Here is a 25,429-nt window from a genome sequence, read left to right as displayed (position 1 = left end):
CTACACCGTCTATTATTCCGTACCTATAATGGAAACCCCTGTAGAAGTTAATTTAGAGATTCAGGCCCATGAATCAAGTTAATTGACACTAAAGGAAACACGAATAATTGAGTAAATAAAAAAAGAAAGAAAGAAAGAAACCCAAACAATGATGACGCCATGATCCTAATCCAGAAACGATCTTTGTCATTGTTGTCGGCGAACTTCAGAGACTGCCCGACACTGGACTGTCTTTTTATCAGCCAGACGAGCGCAGCCCTGACTCGGCGTGAGGAGCTGTCCACACAAAGCAGGTATTTGTTTCAGCTGAGCGTTGTTTTCAGCCGGACAGTCAGAGGTCCAGAGTGGACGTCGCCCTCTTTAGAGGCCGATTCATAAGCCTCTTCTCTCCCTCTGCTTAGCCAGGCCATGAATAAAGCTCTGAAATGCCCCTGGGGGGTGGACAAAGGGGCAAAAAGAATAGGGGCACCACTGGGACCAAAAGGCAACACACCAGCCCCAGACATAGAGAGGGTAGGGGGTGTCACTGTCTGCACGGCTCAGTGTTAAAGATTACCTTTGAAATCTGCACCCCACCTCTTCTTAGCCACCTTTCCTTCACTCTTTCTCTCTCACTCCATTCTTTGTTTCTGTTTCTTCCCTCTCTTCACCTCTGTCTATTGTTTTTGTCTTACTCTCTCTTCTGCAACACTCTTTTATTTCTCAATTTTTTTGTTTTAATTAATTTACAGGCTTCAATCTGAAGCATTGTAAGGCTTTTTACCTGGAAAAGGGTTCTATGAAACCACTGGTATAGAACCTTTAAACTGTATAGAGAACCCATAAGTCTCAAGAACCTCGTAAGTGAAAATATAGGCTCACAGAGGACCCAATATGTTGGGTCCCTAAAGAACATTTCATTGGACAGTTTGTAGAAATCCATTTTGATAAAGGAGACATTTTCCACATATGAAAGAACCCTGAACGTGGTTCTTTGGAACCAAAAGCTCATCTGAAGCATGTCACCAAGAATTCTTTAAGGAATTTTTGTTTATGTACATAACGTCCTAATAAAAAAAGTTGGTTCTTCAAGGGTTCTTCATTAAACACAATGGATCTACTCAGAAATACAAACACTTAAATAATTATGGATTCTTTACATAATGATTACCCAGTAAACATTTAGCCGTTGATTCAACGTTGAAATAACGTAATGACTGCCGTCTGACTATTAGACGTATTTTGGACGTCCATTGACGTTATTAATTGGTCCCGAAATAATTTACTTGTATAAAACGCGTTTTGGACGTCCACTGACGTTATCGATTGGTCACCACTTAACTAACTTATTAAGATGGATTTTGGACGTCCATTGATGTTTAAAATATGTCCTTGACGGACAGACTACTTTTAGACCTATTTTGAAGGTCCAGGGACGTTCCTTGTTTACTGGGTAGTTCCTTCAGATTGATGTAATATATGTCAATGGTTCTACAACTCTTCTACTTTTTCAAAAATCATTGCAGACAGCTCCAAAAAAGGTTCTGCTGTTGTTACTGTTGTTGTGACAAGTTTCCAAACATAGAAGAGCGGTTTTTGGTGTTGTATAGAATTACTTACAAAAAAACTGACATATGAGGAACCATCTTCTTGTGTTATTTGTTTGAGTATTTTTCAGAAAATAAAAAGCTATTTTACACAAGCTGACATTTTTCTTCCCCCCCCCCCACACACACACACACACACTCTCCCACTCCACTCTGAAGCACCACTCCCTCCCCAGCAGAGTTAAAACCTGCCAGTAGGCGTGGACCAGAGTAGGGATGAGCCACAGAGAAGATCCGCTTTGATGACAGAGAAGGATCTTTTTGTTCTCTAATCCCTCTCTCCACTCTTCCCTGTTTTTTAAGCCCAAGCGACACTCTGGAGCCTCCACATCAATGAGCGCATTCTTCACCTCTGTCTCACTGGCCACGCAGAGGAATTCCCTCGCCTAATTCTCCAGCCACTTGGCCTCTGCACTTAATTGAAAAGTAGGAAAGCTTCAGAGGGTCCACTGGGTCTGAGGCTTGGACTTCCACATGTGTTTGGTAATCCTGATCACTGTGCACTGCACACGTCAGAGTTTTACCCAGCACACTTCATCTGACACTACCTGAGGCCACGAATGGAACCATGGGTCACCTGTAGGTGGCGCAGTCTTGTTTGGGGTGTATGGAGTAAAACAGTCTTCCAAACAGCATCCAGGGGTTTGGCAGTAAAATCGGCTGCTCGTGAGCATGTTCTGCTGGTACAAGTGGATCAGACACAGCAGTGCTGCTGAAGTTTTTAAACACTGTCTGATCTACTCATATTAGCGAAACACACACAACCACAGCATCACCATGTCTATGTTATTGCACAGTTTCTTGTGGGGGTCCTGACCATTAAAGAACAGGATGAAAAGAGGCTAGAGCAATAAATGGGATGAAGTCTGTAATTGGAGAACTACAAAGTGCAGTCAATATGTTTATAATGATATAAACATAGGACACACATCTTTATTATGCAACTTCTTTTTTCCCCAAATAACACACACACACACAATAGTTCTATTACTAGAACAGAAGGCCAGAAGTCCATTGGTAATTATCACATTTGACACACATACACAGTCCAGAGAAGATGAAAGCCTGGCTGTCATGTTAAATCTGCCCTCTGCTGCTGGACCTGCTGCAGCAAGACCAAGAGATGGCCATCAGGTCTGCCCTCTTTCAAAGCATTTCCTCAGGCAGGACATGACTTCATAACGCTGTCCTCCACACTCACCTGACAGTTGCTATACCTTTCTTCTTACAAAGCTTGAGGTGAGGATTTTGGAATAAGAAAATTGCTTTTGGTTATTGTTCAGATGGAATGGGGAAACGGGTCGTAGGTTATCATCCATCTGTTATTGGGCTGAATGTAGGTTAATATCAAGGTAGCACAGCTGATCATGTGTTAGCACTGGAGTAGCCTTGCTGATTGTAGGTAAGTATATCATCGCTGTCCAAAGAAAAACATGTATCTCCATCATTTAAACACAGCAGCTGTCCTTTACAAAGGTGAAAAGTTCATGAAGAATAGACCTGTAGATATGCTCAAAAATTACTGGGAATAAAATCTTTTTATATTGGCTTCCATTAAATGTTAAGATTTTATTTATTTATTTATTTATTTATTTATTTATATATAAGGGCGGCACGGTGGCGCAGCAGGTAATGTCGCAGTCATACAGCTCCAAGGACCTGGAGGTTGTGGGTTTGATTCCCGCTCTGGGTGACTGTCTGTGAGGAGTGTGGTGTGTTCTCCCTGTGTCTGCGTGGGTTTCCTCCGGGTGACTGTCTGTGAGGATTGTGGTGTGTTCTCCCTGTGTCTGCGTGGGTTACCTCCGGGTGACTGTCTGTGAGGAGTGTGGTGTGTTCTCTCTGTGTCTGCGTGGGTTTCCTCCGGGTGACTGTCTGTGAGGAGTGTGGTGTGTTCTCCCTGTGTCTGCGTGGGTTTCCTCCGGGTGACTGTCTGTGAGGAGTGTGGTGTGTTCTCTCTGTGTCTGCGTGGGTTACATCTGGGTGACTGTCTGTGAGGAGTGTGGTGTGTTCTCTCTGTGTCCGTGTGGGTTTCCTCCGGGTGACTGTCTGTGAGGAGTGTGGTGTGTTCTCCCTGTGTCTGCGTGGGTTTCCTCCAGGTGACTGTCTGTGAGGAGTGTGGTGTGTTCTCCCTGTGTCTGCGTGGGTTTCCTCCGGGTGACTGTCTGTGAGGAGTGTGGTGTGTTCTCCCTGTGTCTGCGTGGGTTTTCTGCGAGTGACTGTCTGTGAGGAGTGTGGTGTGTTCTCCCTGTGTCTGCGTGGGTTTCCTCTGGGTGACTGTCTGTGAGGAGTGTGCTGTGTTCTCCCTGTGTCTGTGTGGGTTTCCTCCAGGTGACTGTCTGTGAGGAGTGTGGTGTGTTCTCCCTGTGTCTGTGTGTGTTTCCTCCGGGTGACTGTCTGTGAGGAGTTGGTGTGTTCTCCATGTGTCCGCGTGGGTTTCCTCCGAGTGCTCCGGTTTCCTCCTACAGTCCAAAAACACACGTCAGTAGGTTGATTGGCAACTCAAAAGTGACCGTAGCTGTGAGTGAATGTGTGAGTGTGTGTGTGTTGCCCTGTGAAGGACTGGCACTCATCCACTTTTTTACTGAAATCGGATCATAGGTACATTTTTGGGATTTCAAGCTGGCTGTATATTAGTATTTGGGAAGTATATTTAATCACTGATTTGTTAAAAAGAGCATTTCCTGGAGCATTTCTTGGGTTTTAACTCACTTCAAGTTAAAACCTTGACCACAGCTCCCCTTGTGGTAAACTAGAGCCAACTTTAACCTAAATAATCACTGTAATGAAGATGTGTGATTTCTGCATGCTTTATAACATCATCTAAGCAGTCATTAATCAAGGAGAATGCACTGGTATGGACATGTCTACAGGCATGACATGACTGGGTCAACTAATTTAAACACTGATGTTTTTTGTACCTCTCACACTCAAACCCATATGCAATGTAGCAGACATTTGCAGACACAAGGGGAACACAACTCTCATAGACAGTGACATAAGGGGCCAGGAGCACATGACTCTGAAGCTGAGTGGCAAGGACTATACCTGTTGCACCACTGAGCCACCTGAAAAATATTCTGCTGCAAATAGTCCCCTAAGAGATGTGACGTTAAAACCATTGATTTACGGTTGTAGTAAGAAGTCTTTTTTAATTAAATATCAGTAAATATCAATAAAATACAGATCTAAAATAATGCTTGTTATATTAAAAAAGTACATACACTGAAATACTTACCACCCCTGGAAACTACATACTGGTTACATAGAGGACTGTGTGTGACAGAACAGCTTTCAGTGCCACTTTATCATATCATTATAATCATTTAAGTATACAAAATAAATCCAAAACCCCACAAGGGTTCTCATTTTGCCATTTCCCTTTTTGGTCTGTCACTCAGTGTGTCCTTTTCGCTTTTATCTTTGCCTCTCTGGGGAGTGTAGATCAATGCAGCAAATGGCTTGACCTGATGTGGAGCGAAGTCTTCTCTTCCAGCTCTTTTGACGTAATGGCCAAAGAGACAGATGAGCACACACACAGAGATTTCAACAATGGCGCTGTTTAGCTATGGCTCTGGTTGAAACAGAGTAATTCATATAAGAATGGAAACCCTTTTATAAACCTGAATGCCACTACAACTTTCATTAATGCCAAAAGAGCTAATGAAATCAACATCTGTGAATTATGGTGGTTTGGATGTGTATGGAGTTTATATCGTTTGTTATAACATTACATGGCCAAAAACGTCTTCTGAAATTAAATAGGGAGTCTCCTCCCATTACTTATTTTTCTGTAGCAACAACTATAATTGTAGAAACCTTTTTACCCTAGATGTTGGAATATTTCATGATGAAATGAATGCAATCAGCCGAATAAACATAAGTAACATCAGGTATGCATGATTAGTTCTGGACCACAAATTCCACTCCAGCTCAGGCCAAACCAAATGTCTAAAAACTCAGCCAAATGATCAGACTACCTCTCTAAATCTGGCTTTATTTATTTAATATTTTTTTTACCTTGCTTCTTTTCTTGAGTTAAAAGGTATGGTGCGCCACCAAGAGTGTCCCAACTGACATTACATGGGGAGGTCAACATCTGGTTGGGTTTCCGGGTCCAATCGCGCCTTCGGTTCCTTGTCAAACATTCATAAGACATGTGTTTACTGTTTGAATAAAGCTGAATGTCTCAACCAATTATGTGTCCTCAGTTCAGGAGTTCAGAAAAGGAAAAAATAAAGAAAGAAGCAAACATGTCTTTGGCAGCATATTTTATACATTCGCAACTCATTCTGATGCATTTTAATAACTCACCAGGAGGTCTGAAAAGTCGGTAAATCTAGCAGCAAACTTACTAAATTGGCCAAGTCGCTACCAGATTTGCGCTGCTGCCCGATTTAGACTGCGCATGCGCAGAACATCATGCGTGCGTACACTGCTGATGCGTGCGTACACTTCTTCTTCGAGCATAACTGTAAAGAGACACAGTCGTTTTTTGATTGAACGTCATGTGTGTCCCACATTGTGATTCGTCATGTTTAGTTTAAACAGAAGATACCTAAATGTAAGTTGTAAATAAACACATTTCACAGGTAGTACAGTTGTTCAAAACTGTAAAAGACAGTAATGAGTGGTTAACTCGTGTATATATGTGTTTAAAGTTACGCACTCTTGAAAATAAAGCTCCTCTCTGCTTTGGAAAACAGCCTCTCTGCTACTATAAGGTATATGCGTGAATCGGGCAACAGGCCATAGCGGTTTGACCCGGACGTGACGTTCGACAAGATCAATACGTCACGTTTTAAGTAGATATAGTAGTGGGTAAAATCTAGACGTTTACTTTAGGTTTTCCCCTAAGCTAAATCATCAAAGACCACTCCGCAGATACTTACTTATCTATGCCTTCCTGAGCTCGCTGGGATTCCTGGCCAGGACAATAATTGGGAATTACAAATAATCAAGTGAACAACTTTGTAAGATTTGTTAAGCACAAAGAAACCACAGATTAACTTTGTTTACTGTATAGTGCCGACCATGAATATAGAAATACTGAGAGAGTAAACTGGACAATAGGATGGAGTGAATGATAAAGCTCTCATTTTCACGTTAGATCTAGACTAGTAGAGAAAGTGGACACTGTGTTGCTTATTTAACAATTCTGTCTTGTCTGTTTTCTATGGAACAGTTTTGAAAGGTTATAAAGTAACGTAAATATTTAATGCTAAGGAGAACAACAAAAAACTTGTGCGCCGCCCGGGAATCGAACCCGGGTCGCAAGAATGGGAATCTTGCATGATACCACTACACCAGCGGCGCTGTTGCGAACCTTCTCCAGTGATGTAATAAATAGAGAGATAGACATGCTCTATTTTCTCTAGTCTGCGACTTTTGACTAGTTTTATATTTAACTGATGACATATGGTGACTAGTAATAGTAGATAATTATTAATACAACCTGCTGCTTAATTGACTGCATTATTAAATAGGTAAACAAAGCAAATACAAGACTTTGTTGTAGTGATGACATTGGCAGATATTTGCATAGGTTTAGAGCGGAATAATATTTAAAACCTTTGTTGAATTATTTATTTATTCTATTCCATCGGTAATTTACCAGATAATTTAAAAACAACCGCAGGTAGGCTACCTGAGTGTTTCAATGTTTTTTGTTTTTTTCCTTTGCTTCATTTTACTGCATTTTAAAACTTTTGCGTATCTGCGTCATTCTTATCGCAAGACAATTCACATATCTGTAATCGCTGATAAACCAAATGAAATATGCTACAGGTTTCCTCAGTACATTAGCTCCAGTCATGGCACAAGAAATTCGGGGAAATGTGACGTACTCTTCATTTCATTCAGCCGTCCCACGTGTTAAAATTGAAAGTATATCAACTATTTTGGGTGAATGGAGGACACACTAAAGTGACCACCACGAGGATGGCCGAGAGTAACCTTTGTGACGTCACAGCAGCATCCAGCACGCGCCACCTTGGGAGAGCCAATCAAATCGCAAGAAACGACCTCCGTCTTCACAACGCTTTCCGGGCCGATGTCAAGGGCCGGCGACAGAAAAACGAAAACGGCTCGACCCAGAAAAGATACTCTGCGTGAAATATATTCGCCTATTATTTCGCGTCTTAGAACATGGTAGGTTTCTTCTAGAGACAGCATTAAAGCTCTGTTAGTTCCCCCTATATTCTCCAGAAACACAAGACAGCGCGGGGAATCAGCCAAGATAAGGTGAGCGCTCATTGTCTTCAGCGGCGGCGGTGCAGATGTGCGTGGGATTGTAACGCGTGCTTTATTTAGCTGCGTTATCCACGTCTGCGAGTGCCATAAATAGGGGTGTGATTACGTTAAAAAAGGGATTTTCCCCCATCCTCTCACCCATAGCCTGTGGGAATGTATGGTATGTGTGCTGTCTGTCTAAGTATCAGTTGTTGCTATCTTCGCTGCCAGATGACCGCGTTGCATTGTAGCCCATGGTCATGAGCGAATGACTTGAGTGAGATGTTGACATCTTAATCAGATTCAACTTGTGTTTACTGCGGTGACAGGGTTTATTCAGTTCAACCGGCTTTACCTGCGTGGATACTTGAAAATAACACTCTCATCACCCATGCAAGATCCAGAAATAGAGATTAGCACGCAGAAATATCTAACAGATATAGCACGAATTTCTGATTGCTATCTTGCAAAGATTGCTACAGCGATACGGAAATATATAAATTTGCACAAACAAAAAGAAAACATACAGCCATCCTTTGTTTGCCTCATGCCAGTTTACTAGCTAAATAATTATAGTCATATGATGTGTGATCAATTATAACCATATAAAACAACATAGCCCGCGTTAGCTAGCATCCGAGCTGCTTTCGGTTTAAGTTCGTTGCTCGTGCTTCCTTTCTCGCGTTAGAAAATAATGGCTTTTTCATACAAACACCGCATTGTATGTCAGAGAAAAAGTTGTTTATAAGCTGTTTTGCTATTTTTTTGGGTGTAGAAATCATTGTATTACTACCTCCGCAGTTCACTATAGAGGGAGTACGTAGCCATTTGGAACTCGAACTTGGCTAACTCTCGCCGGCTAGCTAGTGTCAACATGACTGACTAGCATCATTGTGACCATCTGAACACCAAAGAAAATAGCTTATATATCGTGTACAAGTTATTAATTGTACATAACAGAAGTTAATATAAGCATTGATATTGTTACTTTGAATATTTCTTTTGAAATTTGCATTTGTTTTTTTTTAAATATAACTTACACATACCTAGCTAGTTAAATGTTGGTTGAGTTACTTTAGTATTTATTAAATAGCAACATAAATACAGCGTTAATTATATTTCACTTAAGTACTAGTCCAAATATAACTGGTTTTTGTAACACAAAGTCTATAAATCTGATACTTTTATGTTTTCTCGAATAATATATACTTTTGAGGGTTTTCAACACATTGAGGTCCACTATTGGTCTTTGCCTAAACCCTTAACATTTCATTTCTGTTTTAGAGTACTAAAAATGTTTAAAAATCACATGGGCATGTTTACAAGGTCTAACACTTGTTTTTCACTGAACAGTATTTTTCACACTGCATCAGCACGTTGTATACTACAAGGTGACAAAAGGACCTGCTTTACATATTATTTTTAGAGTGCTGTATTGCAGCACATTACAGTACAGTTCAGTGTTCTCTTTGTCCCAACACACATGATTAAGCTCATTATTTATTGAGAACCATTCATAGCTGTGCAGTGTGGCGTATGCTCCAGATGGGAAGCCAACTCTCGGAGGCAGCATCACATTACTCCACAAAAATGTAGCATGACTTGGCAAAAGTGCTGACTTTTGTGAATGTTGCAACCAGTTTCACCTGCCCTGTAAGCCTCAGGTCTATCAACAGCCACCCAGTGTATCTCAAGTTAGGTTTTTAGGGAGAAGAGTGCTCCCCACCCAGGCTTAGTCGAAACACAGAGAGGATAGACCAGTCTTTCATGTTCGTTTATATGCAGGGCTGGATGATGGGAAATAATCATCTGGTAATTCATTCCACAACAGGTGAGAGGGCGTGTCTTTGCCTGTCCACGCTGAACAGAAATTGCTCACTGTCGTCAGCCAATAAACTTCTGATTTCTTAATTTAAAATTAAGAGTGTTAATATTATCTAGTGTTGTAGTTTTGGTTCATGTGGTTCTGCTAGATCCTAGTTTTCACAAAATCATTGTAAAATTGTGAAAAAGTGTCTGTGTAAATGGTCACAGAAAAACACAATTATTGTTTTTAATTTTTCGTACATAGTTTAAAATACTGTCTTTACAGTGTGTAAATATGTACAGATGTTCACCGGAAATAGTCCACAATTACCAGCAAAACAACCATATATTAAGTTATAAGTTACTGAGAGTGAACATGTATGAACAGTATGAAATAATAAAGGGCTTGTTTTAGATTTGCACTTTAAACAGTGGGCCTTCTGTGGATTAGAATAGTTTGTCATTGTGAGCCAAAGATAAGGACCTGTCATAACAAATGAGGATGTTTTATGAATGATGTATGTACAGTCTCTCTCTCTCTCTCTCTCTCTCTCATATTTAATTACAATCAATCAGAAGAATTTTATTGTAACTCTTATCTTTTTCATAAACAAGATTCCTGCTCATCCCAAAGGTATTGGATGGTGCTCCAACATTCTATTCAGTAACTTCCAATGCTATGGGGCTTTACATTCCCCTAACATCTGACATTTGGCATTAGGCATGTTGAGCTTGGGCTCGTGAAACTGTTCCATAATTTCTGATAATATTTGTAACGCTTTTCTATAAAGATTTTAGTTGTGTTTGCTTTGTTTGCTTTGTTTACCTATTTAAGACGCTACTCCTGATGAAAAGTGTTCATTTCTACACATTAAAGTGAATGCAGTAGTAACAGCTGTCAAGATACATTTGGACACGTGTCATGTGCGGACAATGTACTTATATGGTTTCATTTTCCTAGATTGCTACTAAGTATATGACTATACATGACCAATGTTTAAAGTTGTCTTTTAACACTGTTTCTGCTATATTGCTGTTGTGAAGAGGTTTTAGAGAGAACTAGACAGCACTTACTATGATTACTGTTGGAGTAAAGCAGACTTTTCCCCAGGTGCCGGCCTAGTGTGTGCTTTCACTTCTCATCAGCTTGTAACATTCCATGCCTACGGCTGTTAAGAAACTATTAGAGGGAAAATGCTGCAGCTTTTTCCAAAGTTAGTTTAAGGCTGGGAGGTATTGTAATACATTCTTTCTTTCACTTTTTTTCTACATCTTTGACAATGTTAGTTATAAAAATGAAGTAGTTATTGTAGTTTTATACTATGTCAATTATAACTTAGTATCTATTCTACAATGGCATGAATGAAGCCTTCAAGCTTTGACCTGTTGAACAGTGGAACAAAATTTATTGGTCTGTTAGAGCACCATCCAATATCGTAGAGCACCATTTACGATCTGGAAGTAATCCTCTAACAACAGTATCTTGCCACACTAATGCTCTTGTACACAGTTCCAACATAGTGTTAACAGTGCTGTAAGTTAAGATAGTATGTTAACATAGTTCCTAGTCAGAGCCTTGATTTTGTAAGAAACATTCGTTTAAATATTCAGTATCTTTCAGCACAGATGTCTGAGTTAATTTTGTGGATCATCACTTTGACTATTGATGAGAATAGGCCTAAATTTTCCAAATGCCTTTCCCTGTTTCCTTAGGAACACTGATATTTGGTTGCCAGCAGTTTTCCCATGTTGTGAATGTAGAAAGTGGCAAAGTGGGAAAAGGAAGAGGAAACAGGAAATTGCAGTGTCAGCTGGCACATCAGAGAGTGGGAAGGAAGTTTAACGGTACCTGAAGAACTCCAGAGAGGAAAGGCCAAGTTTCAAGCATTCAAGGACAAGTTTTGGGGTAAAACATATCACAAGAGGATAATTTTGTCTGACGCAGAGAAAGGAGACAAGCGGGAGACGCCACAACAAACCGAGCAGAAAGAGGAACCAACTACTCTGAAAACAAAACCAGCTCCACTTCACTCAGAGAGAAGGAGTGGGACTATTTTGTTCTGTCTCGTTCTCTCTGTCCTCCACCATCAGGATGAAGCTTAAGGAGGATGTGCCCCCAATCATCCTGCATGTTTTTCGTTCCGTGGTGTGGGTCTATTCGGTCATCACCTTCATCCCCTGGTACTTTTTGTCTGGCGCTGGTGCCAACCAGGCACGTGCCAAACGCATCAAAGCATGCTCTGTGAGTATTACAGTTTCTGAAAAACCAGAGGCTAATGAAGAATTAAGACTTACGATTATTTATTTATTTATTTTTACACATTCTTTGCTTGACATACTTGTGGTTATTGTTATATACAGAATTTTACCCAATCATTAGTAGTCACCAGTTTCAGCCTGTAAGCTTAGCACAGTCTATCACACACAGTGCCACCAAATACTGTAAGATGAATACAAGCCTGTGCTTCCCTTGAGACATATGATATTAATCACAGCTACTTTTCACACTGCACTCTCGTCCAGTGCATGGGACAGTCTGGTGATGTATCAGCAGAGTGCCTACGTCTGTCCTTTCAGCTGGCAGACGCCAACACTTGTGATAAAGAGAATGATGGGGCTATCACCCCCCCTCCCGAGAGATTTCTAAGGACATGTGGATGGCAAAGGCACCTCTTGGGATCAAACCAGTGATCTCCCAACAATTCGACCCTATCATACTTTAGGCAAAATCAACCTCTCACACCATTTAAGTGTAGAAGTGTAGTGCTGAATAATTTTTACCAAATGGAAAGGACTTTGAGGATTATTAAGTAGCCCATGCCTTTCAGAGCAGAGCTGTCCTAGATTATGCTAAAAAGAAGCGGTTGTCATAGCACTCTTGCTTGAGTATTTTTAGTGCGCCTTAGGGGTTCTAGTCTCGGCTGTCTTAATATTTGATGCTTTTGAGCTGTTCAAATCTCTTGGAGCTTTTCATAGATGAAACATTTAAAACCTGTAGTGATGTGTAAATGTTTATACTTTGCTGTAACGTATTTACATCCTGTCTTTACTTTGCTAGGTAAGTGGTCGTCCAGCGGGGCCATACCGGGCAGTGAACAGCCAACAGCAGCTGGTCTCCCGGGTACATGAGGGGGTAGACACGCTGGATAAAGTGTTTGAGTACGCAGTCAAACTTTTCCCTGACAGAGATTGTCTTGGCACCAGGGAGGTTCTCTGTGAAGAGGATGAAGTACAGCCCAACGGCAAGGTCTTCAAGAAGGTGAGACACTAGACACACACACACACACACTCCTTTACACTGTGTATGTGTTTGCATCAGAGGTTAACATGGAGGTTTATAGCTTTTGGCTGTTTTTTGCCAGGGATCTGCTGGGATTTGGTTTATTTGTAATCCCCCTGGGGAAATAATAAACAGGAAGTTGCATTGCTGTGGAATTTTAAGCTACTTTGCAGACATAACTAATATGGCTTACTTACTAATATTAGATTAGTGATATATCCTACTGATGTATCCCATTATTAGGTAAGACTTGGTATTTTCTACTGTCACTGTACATGGATTACTTTATGGTACACAAAACAACATGACAACAGACAATTTAGGTCACAGTTGAATCACCATGAATGAATGATTAAATGGGGTAGGGAGAATGATAATGAACAGTATTTATTTAAGTTAAAATCAGCTCATCTTTCTCCTCTAGGTCATACTTGGTGAATATAACTGGTTGTCATATGGAGAAACATTCCGCCTGGCTCAGAAATTCGGCAGCGGGCTGGCTGCTCTGGGTCAGAAGCCCCAGTGTAACATTGCTATTTTCTGTGAGACTCGAGCTGAGTGGATAATAGCAGCGCAGGCCTGCTTCATGTACAACTTCCCAGGTGAGTGCTCCAGTTACACACACACACACACACATCTACAGACATCTATTCTTAGTCCACTCAGTAGATCAATACAGAATCTCAGTTGTGTGGGTTTCTGCTGAGTTAATGAAAAGATGGCAGAATGTCAACTCAATAACATTTTCCATATTGTCTTTCAAAGCTCTGCTCTCCTGGAAGCTCAGCTAAAATGCTGGACTTTGGAGATGTCCACGACTCTGCCCTGATAGTGTAATCTAGGCACATTTTATTCAGGTTAATATATTTATTTGGGTATAACATTATGAGAAACACTTTTTCCTCTTATTTTTTTCCTATTCATATTTGCACAGTTTGGTCACTTTGTTAGAAACACCTTCATCATACTTCCTCACAGTGGGAACCTTATTACAAACACCTCCATTACACATCTATGAATGGTTACTTTATCAAAACACCTACTTTGTGTTTCCATTTACAGGTAATGTAGTCTACATAATGACCATATACTAATAACTTATGACTAATAACTAACTTTAACTGGGTAGGAGCAAGATGGAGCTACAAAGATGTAATTTCTAATAAAGTAGGCAGTGGATGTATATGGTATGTATGATTCTCTAATTTCTTTCTCTTCCATTGTACATTATCTGTTTCTGTTGCAGTGGTCACTCTATACTCTACTCTGGGAGGTCCAGCAATTGCTCATGGCCTCAATGAGACAGAGGTCACTCACATAATCACCAGTAAAGATTTGCTCCAAAGCCGCCTCAAGGTCAGCAATTGTTCTTCATCTGACTGGATGCTAGCAGGGCTTTAACCTTTGTGTAAATATATTTGTGTCCACAATGGGTGTACCTTATAGTAGTGCATTTTACTAATTATATGGACTGTCTACAAACCTTTAGCCTTATATTGTACATGTTGAACTATGAAAATTGAGGAATGACATGGATGATCATTCAGTCATGTTATATTTAATGAACTTGTCTCATGCATTTAAAACAAAACAGATGACATCTGTAATATTTATTCTCTGTCCCCTCTCTCCTCATCAGGAGATTCTGCTTGATGTGCCTAGACTGCAGCACATAATCATAGTGGACCATAAACCCACCACCTGGCCTGGATTACCCAGAAGCATTCAAGTACACAATATGGCCTCAGTGCAGGATCTGGGGGCCAAGAGTGAAAACAGTAAGTCTTTTGACTTCAAATCTTGACCAGTAATTTCTCACTGTAATTTGCATGGGACTGGCATATCACTGAAGTCAGGAGAAACTGGATTTTTTATTTTTTATTTATTTTGGGCTGAGAAAGGTACATAACGTGCCCTACGTAATGTCTGAGACCAATATTTTTTTGCCTTGATACTCCACAGCATCTTGTGCAGTATGAGTCATAATTGCTACTTGTTGAATATCCTTTGCATATAATGGCAGCTTGAAATCTGTGAATTAGAGACATCAGTAGCTTCAAGAGTATCTTCTCCAGTTTTGCTGTCCTAGGTTTGTAATGTAGCCATCTTCAGCTCTTCTTATTTAGGTGCTAGTCCTCTAGTTCGATCTTTCTTCAGCACTTGGAATAGGCATGAGTAGAAAAGGCTTTTCCAGTTTGTTTCAAACATTACAAGGGGCACTGTGTACTGAAACTGTCATATTCTCATACCTATGAATCTCACCCATCACTTCTCAACTGCTCCATCTCTCTAGTGGCCGTGCAAAGGAGACAGCCTCTTCCCTCTGACATTGCTGTGATCATGTATACCAGTGGCTCCACTGGTATCCCAAAAGGAGTCATGATCTCCCATAGCAACATAATTGCTGGAGTAACTGGCATGGCTGAACGCATCCCTGGTCTGGAGTAAGAATGCATTCCTTCATTAGTGTCTCATTCCCTCTATTTAAAGTGGTTGTATACAGAACCCAATCTGTTGTGTATAAGGCTTTTTAAGGGGCCTTAAAAGGGTCCTAAATTGCATGTGTAATACTAGGTAGCTAATAGCAGGTATGTAGTAAATGTTGTAGATTTTGTTGGAGCGTATATTAAATGCATATGTTATTTTTGTACTTTGACAGTGAGAATGACACCTATATTGGCTACCTGCCACTGGCCCATGTGCTGGAGCTCAGCGCTGAGCTTGTGTGTGTATCTCATGGCTGCCGAATTGGATACTCCTCACCACAGACACTTGCTGACCAGGTAAACATGCCCACATTCTTAAAAGAGGAACTACTCACAACAGGACTGACAAAACACATGTTTTTTTTTTTTCTTCTTTAAGCAGCAAAGACATTTGGTGGTACAAGTTTTTGTTCTTCTTTGCACTTACGCTACAAATCTAATGCAGCCAAAACGTAATGGAAGAAATCATGCACTTAATGTCAATACCCAGTTGTCTGTGTCATGTTAAATAATCTTTAGCAGACTTTCAGATACATTTTTGTCACTGTATAACATACATTCATTCATTATCTATAAGTGCTTATCCAGTTCAGGGTCATTGGGCGCAAGGTGGGAATACACCCTGGGAATACACGCCAGTCCTTCACAGGGCAACACAGACACACACACATATTCACTCACACCTACGGACACTTTTGAGTCGCCAATTCACCTACCAACGTGTGCTTTTGGACTGTGGGAGGAAACCAAAGCACCCCGTGGAAACCCACGCGGACACAGGGAGAACACACCACACTCCTCACAGACAGTCACCCGGAGGAAACCCATGCAGACGCAGGGAAAACACACCACACTCCTCACAGACAGTCACCCGGAGGAAACCCATGCAGACGCAGGGAAAACACACCACACTCCTCACAGACAGTCACCCGGAGGAAACCCACGCAGACACAGGGAAAACACACCACACTCCTCAGACAGTCACCTGGAGCCGCCCTGTATAACATACAGTTAACTTTAAAAATGGATAAAAGTGCATCCTATATCAAAAACATTAGTATCAGCCATCTTGAAGCCTGTCTGTAGCTTTGTACATTTTTTAAAGACTAACATTTGGGAAAAGGAAAAAATTATGTAAATTAGATTTTTCTGCCAAACCACCACTTTAAAAGACTCCAAAGTTCTAAAAGCTGGCTACTCAACCAATGAATGCTCAATGGCTTCACTGATAGCTCGGTACAGACGACTGTTGTTCTCTCTGCTTGCATTAGAATGTTATTTTTGTCCTCTCCTGCAGTCTACCAAAATTAAAAAAGGCAGCAAAGGAGACACCAGTGTCCTTAGGCCAACACTGATGGCAGCTGTCCCGGTGAGTGTGCACATGTACAAAGTAAACACACACTCTTCCCTGTGAAAAAAACCTTGTTAATATTCTCCTCTATTCTGCATATCTATCTTTTCCACTTGATCTCTCTCTCTCTCTCTCTGCTTGCCTCTTACTCACCCTTCTTCTCTCTCTGTAGGAGATCATGGATCGTATCTATAAGAATGTGATGACTAAAGTGGATGAGATGAGTCGAGTACAGAAGACTCTCTTTGTGCTGGCCTACAACTATAAGATGGAGCAAATCTCTAGAGGATATGGCACACCGCTTTGTGACAAGTATGTGTTCCTCGCACAAGCAATGACATTAGCTTTACTATAGACAAAGCAGTGGAATAAGTGTCGAATAGTCAAGCTACTGTAAATTATTTAGCCTTTTACTGTAATGACAAATATAGAAGGTATTATTTGCGAACTGCATTTTTTTTTATTTACGCAAATACAGGAAAGACTTCTTACTTTTGAATTTTGAATTTGCAGTCTGGTGTTCAGGAGGGTGCGATCATTGTTGGGTGGACATATGCGAGTCTTGCTGTCAGGAGGAGCTCCACTCTCTGCAGCTACGCAGCGCTTCATGAACATCTGTTTCTGCTGCCCTGTGGGTCAGGGTTATGGCCTCACAGAGACCTGCGGAGCTGGAACCATCAGTGATTGTAAGATATACATAGTACTTTGTGAGACTTGGGAGCTTACACTGGGACACTTAATGCAACATGCGCATAACCAAGTGTTGGCTACACACTCATTAGACTGTCGAGCTGTAGAACTCTGACATGCTGCTTGTGGTCCAAAATGACCAGTATACCAGTCCTCACTTATGTACTTGTGTCTTAGTGCAATCAGTAACTCACAGCAGTGTGTTCTACTATAAAGTGTAAAGCTCAATTTTAAAAACCAGAAGCAGTACTAAATAAATTATATATTGGTTTTATAAGAAAACTGGATGTCAGATTTTATATAATAATATACATAAATATATACATTTTAATGTTTTAACAATTACATATTTATTTTTTTATATATAAATAGTTTATGACTACAGTACAGGCCGCGTTGGAGCTCCTCTTGTCTGCTCTGAGTTCATGCTGAAGGATTGGGAAGAAGGTGAGTATTGATAACACACAGAGGGAAAAAAGAGGCTTAAAAGGTGTACACGATGCTATCTGTGCTTAATTGTTGCGTTAAGTATTCAAATTATATTAGTTTACATTGTCTTTTCTATATTCCTCTTTTTCCTGCTTAGGTGGTTACTATAGCACAGACAAGCCCAACCCTCGAGGGGAAATTCTGATTGGTGGACCAAACGTTACCATGGGTTACTATAAAAATGAGAAAAAGAACAGAGAGGACTTCTTTGTGGATAGGAACGGTCAGCGCTGGTTTTGCACAGGGGACATTGGAGAGTTTGAGCCTGATGGCTGCCTCAGGATCATTGGTGAGAAAACATAGACATGTGGTTATCCATTTCAGACAACTCCTCATTTATTTAATTTCCCGTATATACAGTATTTAAAGTTCAAGTGGATTTTTCAGGCGTTATTGTCATGAGAGTTATGGGTATACATTGGTAAATAACTATAAAACTGCAATGTGGACTGGCCACAAAATGGTATCAATAATATCTCTGCGATTTTAACCGAGGGTTGTGTGTTTACAGATCGTAAAAAGGACCTGGTAAAGCTTCAGGCTGGAGAGTACGTTTCTCTGGGGAAAGTGGAGGCTGCGTTGAAAAACTGCCCCCTCATCGATAACATATGTGCATACGCCAACAGGTGAACCCCCACAGACTGACTCATGGCTTTCATGCTTCATCCAAAACAGATAACTTGTTAAATCACTGTTCACAAACTCTTTCATTACAATCAAGTGAGAACAATTTAGATATGGGCCCTTTAACTCTCAGATCATGGATACAAGGAGTATCCTTTTTTTTTTTTTTTTGGCAACACTGATAGTTTATGGGGATTATCTGATGGACAATAAACTGTACACTAGAATGCTTGCAGGAGCCTGATTATATTTTTCTCTCTCTTCCATCCGCTTAGCGATGAATCCTATGTGATCAGCTTTGTGGTACCAAATCAGAGGCAGCTGACTGCTCTGGCCAAACAGAAGGGAATCCGTGGATCCTGGGAGGACATTTGTAACCACCCTGACATGGAGAAGGAGGTGCTGCGCATCATCACTGACGCTGCTGTTACTGGTGAGATCATTCACATTTCACACATGTCAGCTTTGCCATAATTATGGCTGGCAATAAAGCATTTCCTTACATTTTAAAAACAAAACTATGTCGTGACAGCTCCATGACCTCGAGTGATCAGCAGAACTGCAGACAAGTTGCATATATTTTATTTCTGGGTCTTCTAGGAAATACATGACCACTGTAGTTTAATTTGAAAATAAATAAACATGTTGAATAAAGCACGGTGGCGCAGCAGGTTAGTGTCGCAGTCACACAGCTCCAGGGACCTGGAGGTTGTGGGTTCGATTCCTGCTCCGGGTGACTGTCTGTGAGGAGTGTGGTGTGTTCTCCCTGTGTCTGCGTGGGTTTCCTCCGGGTGACTGTCTGTGAGGAGTGTGGTGTGTTCTCCCTGTGTCTGTGTGAGTTTCCTCCGGGTGACTGTCTGTGAGGAGTGTGGTGTGTTCTCCCTGTGTCTGCATGGGTTTCCTCCGGGTGACTGTGAGGAGTGTGGTGTGTTCTCCCTGTGTCTGTGTGGGTTTCGTCCGGGTGACTGTCTGTGAGGAGTGTGGTGTGTTCTCCCTGTGTCTGTGTGGGTTTCGTCCGGGTGCTCCAGTTTCCTCCCACAGTCCAAAAACACACATTGGTAGGTGGATTGGCGACTCAAAAGTGTCTGTAGGTGTGAGTGTGTGTTGCCCTGTGAAGGACTGGCGCCCCCTCCAGGGTGTGTTCCTGCCTTGCGCCCAATGATTCCAGGTAGGCTCTGAACCCACCGTGACCCTGAAACTGGATAAGGGTTACAGAGAATGAATGAATGAATGTTGAATAAATAGATCCCTTCATGTAATCCATTAATTTCACCAATGTATCTGTATTCTGAAAACTATTTAAATTGTAACTACATCCAAATACAGTATACACTTTTGTATTCTTAATGTACATTTAATATGTATTCCTTTTATACTGTATGTGTGTTTAGGTAGATAGATATAGATGGAGAGAGTTACAGACAGATGATTGTGTGTATAATAGTGGTGGCACAGTATATCAGCATTGTTTGCTTTTTTTCTTTCTAGCTAAACTAGAGCGTTTCGAGATCCCCAAGAAAATTCGCCTCAGCGCAGAGGCATGGACTCCAGAGACGGGCCTTGTAACGGATGCCTTCAAGCTCAAACGCAAAGAACTCAAAACACATTACCAAGAAGATATCGAGAGGATGTACGGGGGCAAGTGACGAATGAAACGGGCCAACAAGGGTGGACGGGGAGGATTTAGGACATGATACTCCAAAATGCCTACAGGATATTCCCCAACAATACAATTGCTAAAAACCTGCTATGATCAAATCAGCAACACTTGAATTTTTGTTACAGTGAAGTTCCAAAAATACATAGGTTAGGAAGTAAATAAAGCCAATGCCATTGGTCAACTGCTCAAAGGGCAATGAATGTCTGATGAGAATGAATAACAGCAGCTCGTTTCACTCTGGGGGCAGGAGAATGACCCGCATGAAGAGACTTCCTGGAGATGCAGCACATATTTATATTAAAGATTGCAGAGATGCCAAGACCCCTCCACAATTAAACTCTTCACTTTCCTGTGGATCCTTTGAGGAAGACACGTTATGCCTCTCACTTTGGATCTCAGAGATGGTGGATACTGAATGGATGAGCCAGCTGATGATGTCAGGACAAGGGTAGGGTTGACTCAAATTGCAGGCTTGGGTCTGTGCAGGGAAACCTTTTACTTTGTTTGGGTTTGCTTTTGTTAGTTTTGTTTTTTCTTAGCTTGTCTGTTTGTACTGTCTCCATTCATTGAATATCTTGTGTCTTTTGAAATCAAGCCTTGAGAGATTTGAATGTGAAAGTCTCTTATGCTCTTTCTTTCCAAATGACATACTTGGTAGTTTGTATATTTTTTCCTTAAACTTCTCCTTTGTGACTCCTGTTCTACCTTTATCCCAAAGTTTCTAACAAAGAATTGCTGTTTACTGTTGCTCTGGGATGAGGTATAGATGATGATGATAATATACTGTATTATTATGCTTGTATATTGTGCTATGTACTCTAAAGTTACTCTAAAGACCCCCTTTCCAATTTAAAGCAATGATAATCTAAAAGGACTGTTTATCTAAAAATGCTAACATGGTTAACAGTGTGGGGAAGCTAACATTGCATGAAAACCAGGAATCCTGCTAATGGATATGCTAAAAGCTAATTGGTTTTTATGCCCTGCTAGCTTCCACTCATTACTGGTGATGTTCACTGCTGCCTTTCGTGTCAAGTTGCTGCCATTTATTGTTAGCCATAGTAGCAAGTGGGTTGAACTGACCTTTTAAGATGATAAAAGCAATTGTGAAAAGTTCTTTCGCTTTGCTTTGGGGATTTTGACCCATCAGTGCTCTGTCCGTAGATGCATTCTCATGTAGCAAAATTAACCAGGCAAGATAAGCTTCACACCGAGTCTTGGCAAGAAGTTCCATTCAGTTGTAACACAGCTGTTTTGAAAATACCAAAAAAATCTAAATTCAGGGTGCATTATTCATTTCAATTCCTACATTTTGTATATGTGTAAAAAGTCACACTGTCTTTTTTGCTAATGTTAGCATTATGGCTAATGAAGTTGTTGTTTATGTGGCAAGAACAGCAGTTCAGACTTATGCTTAGACCTCAGTTTAACCCTGGATTAGTGGATCCCTTTTTCTTCCCCCACTTGAGCCTAGGCACTCAAGACCATTCATGAATCTGACTATTTAGAGACTATTTAGAGTGCTTTCCAGCATTTGGTGTCATGAATGGTTACTGGTTAACCAAAGGGACAGAAGGGAGTGAGTACATTCAATAGTTTTGACACAAATCTAATTCCGTAATGTACTAGACATTCCAATGATATTGAGTTCTCCTTGAATACCCAATTTAACTCATCATATAAACTTACTCTGGGATTTGGAACGCAGCACAACCCACATTACTAAATGTTCTTCCAACTGTAAAACAAACTTGGCATTTCTCAGCATGTGTAGATATATATTTTTACTGGAAATGTTTAATCAAACAATATTTTTAGCATTTGAATCCGGCCCAGTAGATCAGTTAACCAAATACTCAACTACCGCTTCACAAACCTAGTGTTGAGTAGTTGTGTATTTTGACCAGAGCTGAACTGTGTGTGGGGATTTGTTTTTTTCTCGTTTGGTTTGTCTAACTTGGCCATATTTATCTACAAAAAAAAAAAAAAAAACATTTATGGCCAGAGCTCTGGAGGGTCAGCCAGGATCTAAAATGACTGCCATGTTGGAGTTAGTACAATAGAGAGAATCAAGAAGCGAGTGTTGATAACTTCTATACCAGCAAGTTAAATATTCACTCCAACTTATTAATGTGTGTGTGTGTATCCGTGCTTGTCTGCACGGGTGTGGGTGTTTTGTATCTCATCCTTATATTCTACACTGAGTAGTCTAACTTGAATCAAAGATAGTGTGTATGTTCTTACATCTGCTCCCACTTGACCCCTCCATAAGCCTTCTCCTCTTAAGTACCTGGAATTTATAGACCAGGGAACAATACTACAATACTATACAGGAAATACATATATATATATATATATATATATTGCTTTAAATCTATGTAAATATCAAGCCTTTTTTCTTTTAACAATAGCAGAAATTCCTAAGACGTCTACCTACCGGTATATTGCATGGATGTTTACAAGGGAGCGAAGAGTGACAGGTTAATGTAGTTAAATGCCTTGTAGAGACCAAGAATTAGTTCAGGCTCCGGATGATGATGATGATGATGATGGAAGCCTTTTTTTTTATATTATATCTTGATATTGTCATAGTTCTAGGTAGTAATTATAGTCATCGACAAAGAATAAAATGAATGTGCAATAAGTATCTGTACTTAGAAATGCACACTTTTGACCCGAGGAGCATGAATGTTTAGATCACTCCCTCTAAGCCAGAGAGGAACCTGTGTCTTCATACGTTAGATACGTGTGAATCCTTAGAAAGGATTGCACTAAAATGTACTGCTCACTTCATTTAAATTCAGTGATCATTTTGCATGGTTCAAAACATGGAAACTAGTAAAACTTCAGTACAAATTGTGGTAGAGGTGTATTCAGATTCCAGTGACCAAACTTCCGAAATTAGAAACCAAACATGCTGTGGTCGTAGGGTTCAACAAATAACAGATTTATACACTGAACAGTGACCATTTTAAAATGATATATATTTCTGTAACTATTCATTTGTAGCACTTATCATTGTGGCATGCGTAAAGGTGGTGTTTTGGTCTTGGTAGGGTAGACCTCGTAAGCATTTCCACTTGCTCTAATTGGCTATGTTATAGTCATAGTGTTGTATTAAACCAGAGGACGTCAATGGTGAACTTCTAAACAATTTCAAAAAAACATTTTACCCAGTTTTCCTCACCTCTGCTTAGCACTGTGTATTGCTTCTGACTGTTGCTCTGTTTAACTGATTCTACATCTACTTCAGTTTGGGGTTCAGAAGTGTTACTTCTCAGTTCTCTTGCCTTTGAACTGATGGAGACTTGTCTTACATTAGCTTGCCTTCAATCATTTCCTGTTGCTTTTCTATTGCGTCCAATTTATCGTAGACCAAAACGGTTTTGGGACTGTTCCAAACAATTCCTGGTGGGACTCAAGGCTGTTGCCTGCCTTTTGGTAGCAAAACTATGGTATCTATGTTTGCTAGAAATTAGCTGAAATGCTAACGGTTGGCCAAAACAATTCCAAACACTCCATTTTTAAGTCCTGTGTTATTTGACAGGATTGTGTGCCTGAAGCTAAAACAAATCTGATAACCGGTACTTTATATTTGATATAACTTAATGTGACCAAATATTAAACAGACAAACATTTTAAATAAACTGCTTTGGTGAATTTTCCATCAACTGTCAATGGTTACATTTCTGACAAAGCACAGAAATGATAACACTGTTGAATGAGCTGGATACCTTTGTGATGAAGAATAATTTTTCTATTTAGCAAGTGTTGAGAATTCAGTGGACCGTGCTCTACTCTGTTGGTTTTGTGGGTTGTTTGGATCCGATTTCTGCAACAACCAGCCCACTTTAGTCAGATTTAGCTCAGGACCTCCAACATTGCTTCCCCTTTCATGGTTGATACTTTATATTTTGATATTTTGTATAAACCCATGAATGTGATTAGGTGCGGTGGAAGCTTGAGCAAAGACCGCCTATGATGTGTTTGCCCTGCATCACGTTTTATTTTTAAGCTCACAAGCAACCAGCTTGTGGTCATCCAAAGCAAATGTGTGAAACTTCACTTCAGATCATGGACTAATTCTAAAAACTGAACTAATCACGTGTTTACACTTCAAAGAGAGAAGACCAGCTGTAAATCGGCTCTGTTGACGAGAGGGATTTCACTGCCTGCCTGTTCCTGACAGCCATCTGAATGAACTGAAATGACAGATGTTGGTTGGCATAATATACACTCCTTTTATCAAACAAACTGTAAATATGTTATGCTCTTTTTTTTTTCCAGGGACAAATAAATCCATTCTGTTGTTATCATGTATTACCTCCTTTCAATGTATTTACTCGTTTTTTATGTATTGATCATTTTTAGGGTCTTATCTCCTTGGTGTGAGTGGAATTTACGCCTTGTGAGGCTACAATAAACGTGTCCTACTTTTATTTATTTGGAAATTGGCCTTGAAAATTTCTGTGTCTTTAAGAATAAAGGTTTGTGACTATTCTAAGGGTTGTTTCATTCGGTGTTGATGACTAATATTGCTGCAATGAATGGGGCCATCTGAACATTTCGACATTTCTAGCTTCTCTAAAATCGTTTGATCAATGTTTTCAGAGAAGCTAGAGGAGTCCAATATCAAATACTCTCTGGGTGTAAGGATTGTGTTATGGGTTTTTAACTCGTATCAAGCTTGTAGTCCATAAGTGTAAGGCATTTGTAATTCATCTGAATATATTAACTGCACCTGTATCCTAACAATTACAAATTATAAACGTGTAGGATTAATCTAAGTTTTTTTTTTTTTTTAAGTATAAGTAAAAAAAAAAGTGTTTAAAATAAAATAAAAATTACAAGAAATATAACCGTGACCCTGAAATGGATTAAGCAGCAAAAAAAGATGAAGATGGCAAGTAAAATTTCTAAAAGTATCCCACAGAACTGTAGAGTATTAATAAGTATTTTACTATAAAATGTTGGAACATTGCTGTGAGGTTTTGATTGCATTCAGTGACTTAACCATTAGCTGCTTTAAGTACTGATGTTGTGAATGATCCGCTCTAGATCAACAGAACATAATTTATTAAGAAATACTGAATGATGCTCCATTACTCCAGAGAATGCAGCTCCATAACCGAATGAACCTGGGGCTTTATAACCTTCTTATAAAAGTATGGTGCAGCATCAGGGTCTAGATTGGGGCACTTTAAAATAAAAGCTTAAACTGGATTATTA

General features: G+C 40.2%; 1 protein-coding gene and 1 non-coding gene across 4 annotated transcripts; one reads left to right on the top strand and one right to left on the bottom strand.

Moving 5' to 3' along the window:
- Positions 1–6,828: 6,828 nt before the first annotated feature.
- On the bottom strand, positions 6,829–6,899 carry trnag-ccc (transfer RNA glycine (anticodon CCC)). The gene has a single exon. It is a non-coding gene; the product is annotated as a tRNA-Gly (tRNA).
- Positions 6,900–7,603: 704 nt separating this feature from the next.
- Positions 7,604–24,678, top strand: LOC136675578 (fatty acid CoA ligase Acsl3-like). Of its 3 annotated transcripts, none has more exons than XM_066652201.1 (16): positions 7,604–7,733; positions 11,334–11,862; positions 12,679–12,879; positions 13,325–13,502; positions 14,147–14,256; positions 14,540–14,678; positions 15,194–15,344; positions 15,560–15,683; positions 16,684–16,755; positions 16,910–17,049; positions 17,251–17,423; positions 17,800–17,874; positions 18,014–18,205; positions 18,428–18,542; positions 18,816–18,973; positions 20,029–24,678. In XM_066652201.1, the coding sequence occupies exons 2-16, from the start codon at positions 11,713–11,715 to the stop codon at positions 20,184–20,186; spliced, it is 2,136 nt and encodes a 711-aa protein (XP_066508298.1). In that variant the 5' UTR covers positions 7,604–7,733; positions 11,334–11,712; the 3' UTR covers positions 20,187–24,678. The 3 variants fall into 3 exon arrangements, with proteins under 3 accessions (XP_066508298.1, XP_066508297.1, XP_066508299.1); XM_066652200.1 differs by having other exon boundaries at positions 7,608–7,826; XM_066652202.1 differs by lacking the exon at positions 7,604–7,733 and adding an exon at positions 7,917–7,995.
- The last annotated feature ends 751 nt before the right edge of the window (positions 24,679–25,429 follow it).

Source organism: Hoplias malabaricus, chromosome X1 (genome assembly GCF_029633855.1).
Source record: "Hoplias malabaricus isolate fHopMal1 chromosome X1, fHopMal1.hap1, whole genome shotgun sequence".
In the NCBI taxonomy this organism is placed as follows: Eukaryota; Metazoa; Chordata; class Actinopteri; order Characiformes; family Erythrinidae; genus Hoplias; species Hoplias malabaricus.
The sequence above is the reverse complement of the archived record's forward strand: the minus strand, read 5'-3'. Positions and strand labels throughout refer to the sequence as shown.

Coding starts and splice junctions, on each gene's coding strand:
- LOC136675578 (XM_066652201.1), top strand. CDS start 11,713: ATGAAGCTTAAGGAGGATGTGCCCCCAATCATCCTGCATGTTTTTCGT. Junction 15,345..15,559: donor GAACGCATCCCTGGTCTGGA/GTAAGAATGCAT, acceptor GTACTTTGACAG/TGAGAATGACACCTATATTG. Junction 18,206..18,427: donor TGGCTGCCTCAGGATCATTG/GTGAGAAAACAT, acceptor GTGTGTTTACAG/ATCGTAAAAAGGACCTGGTA.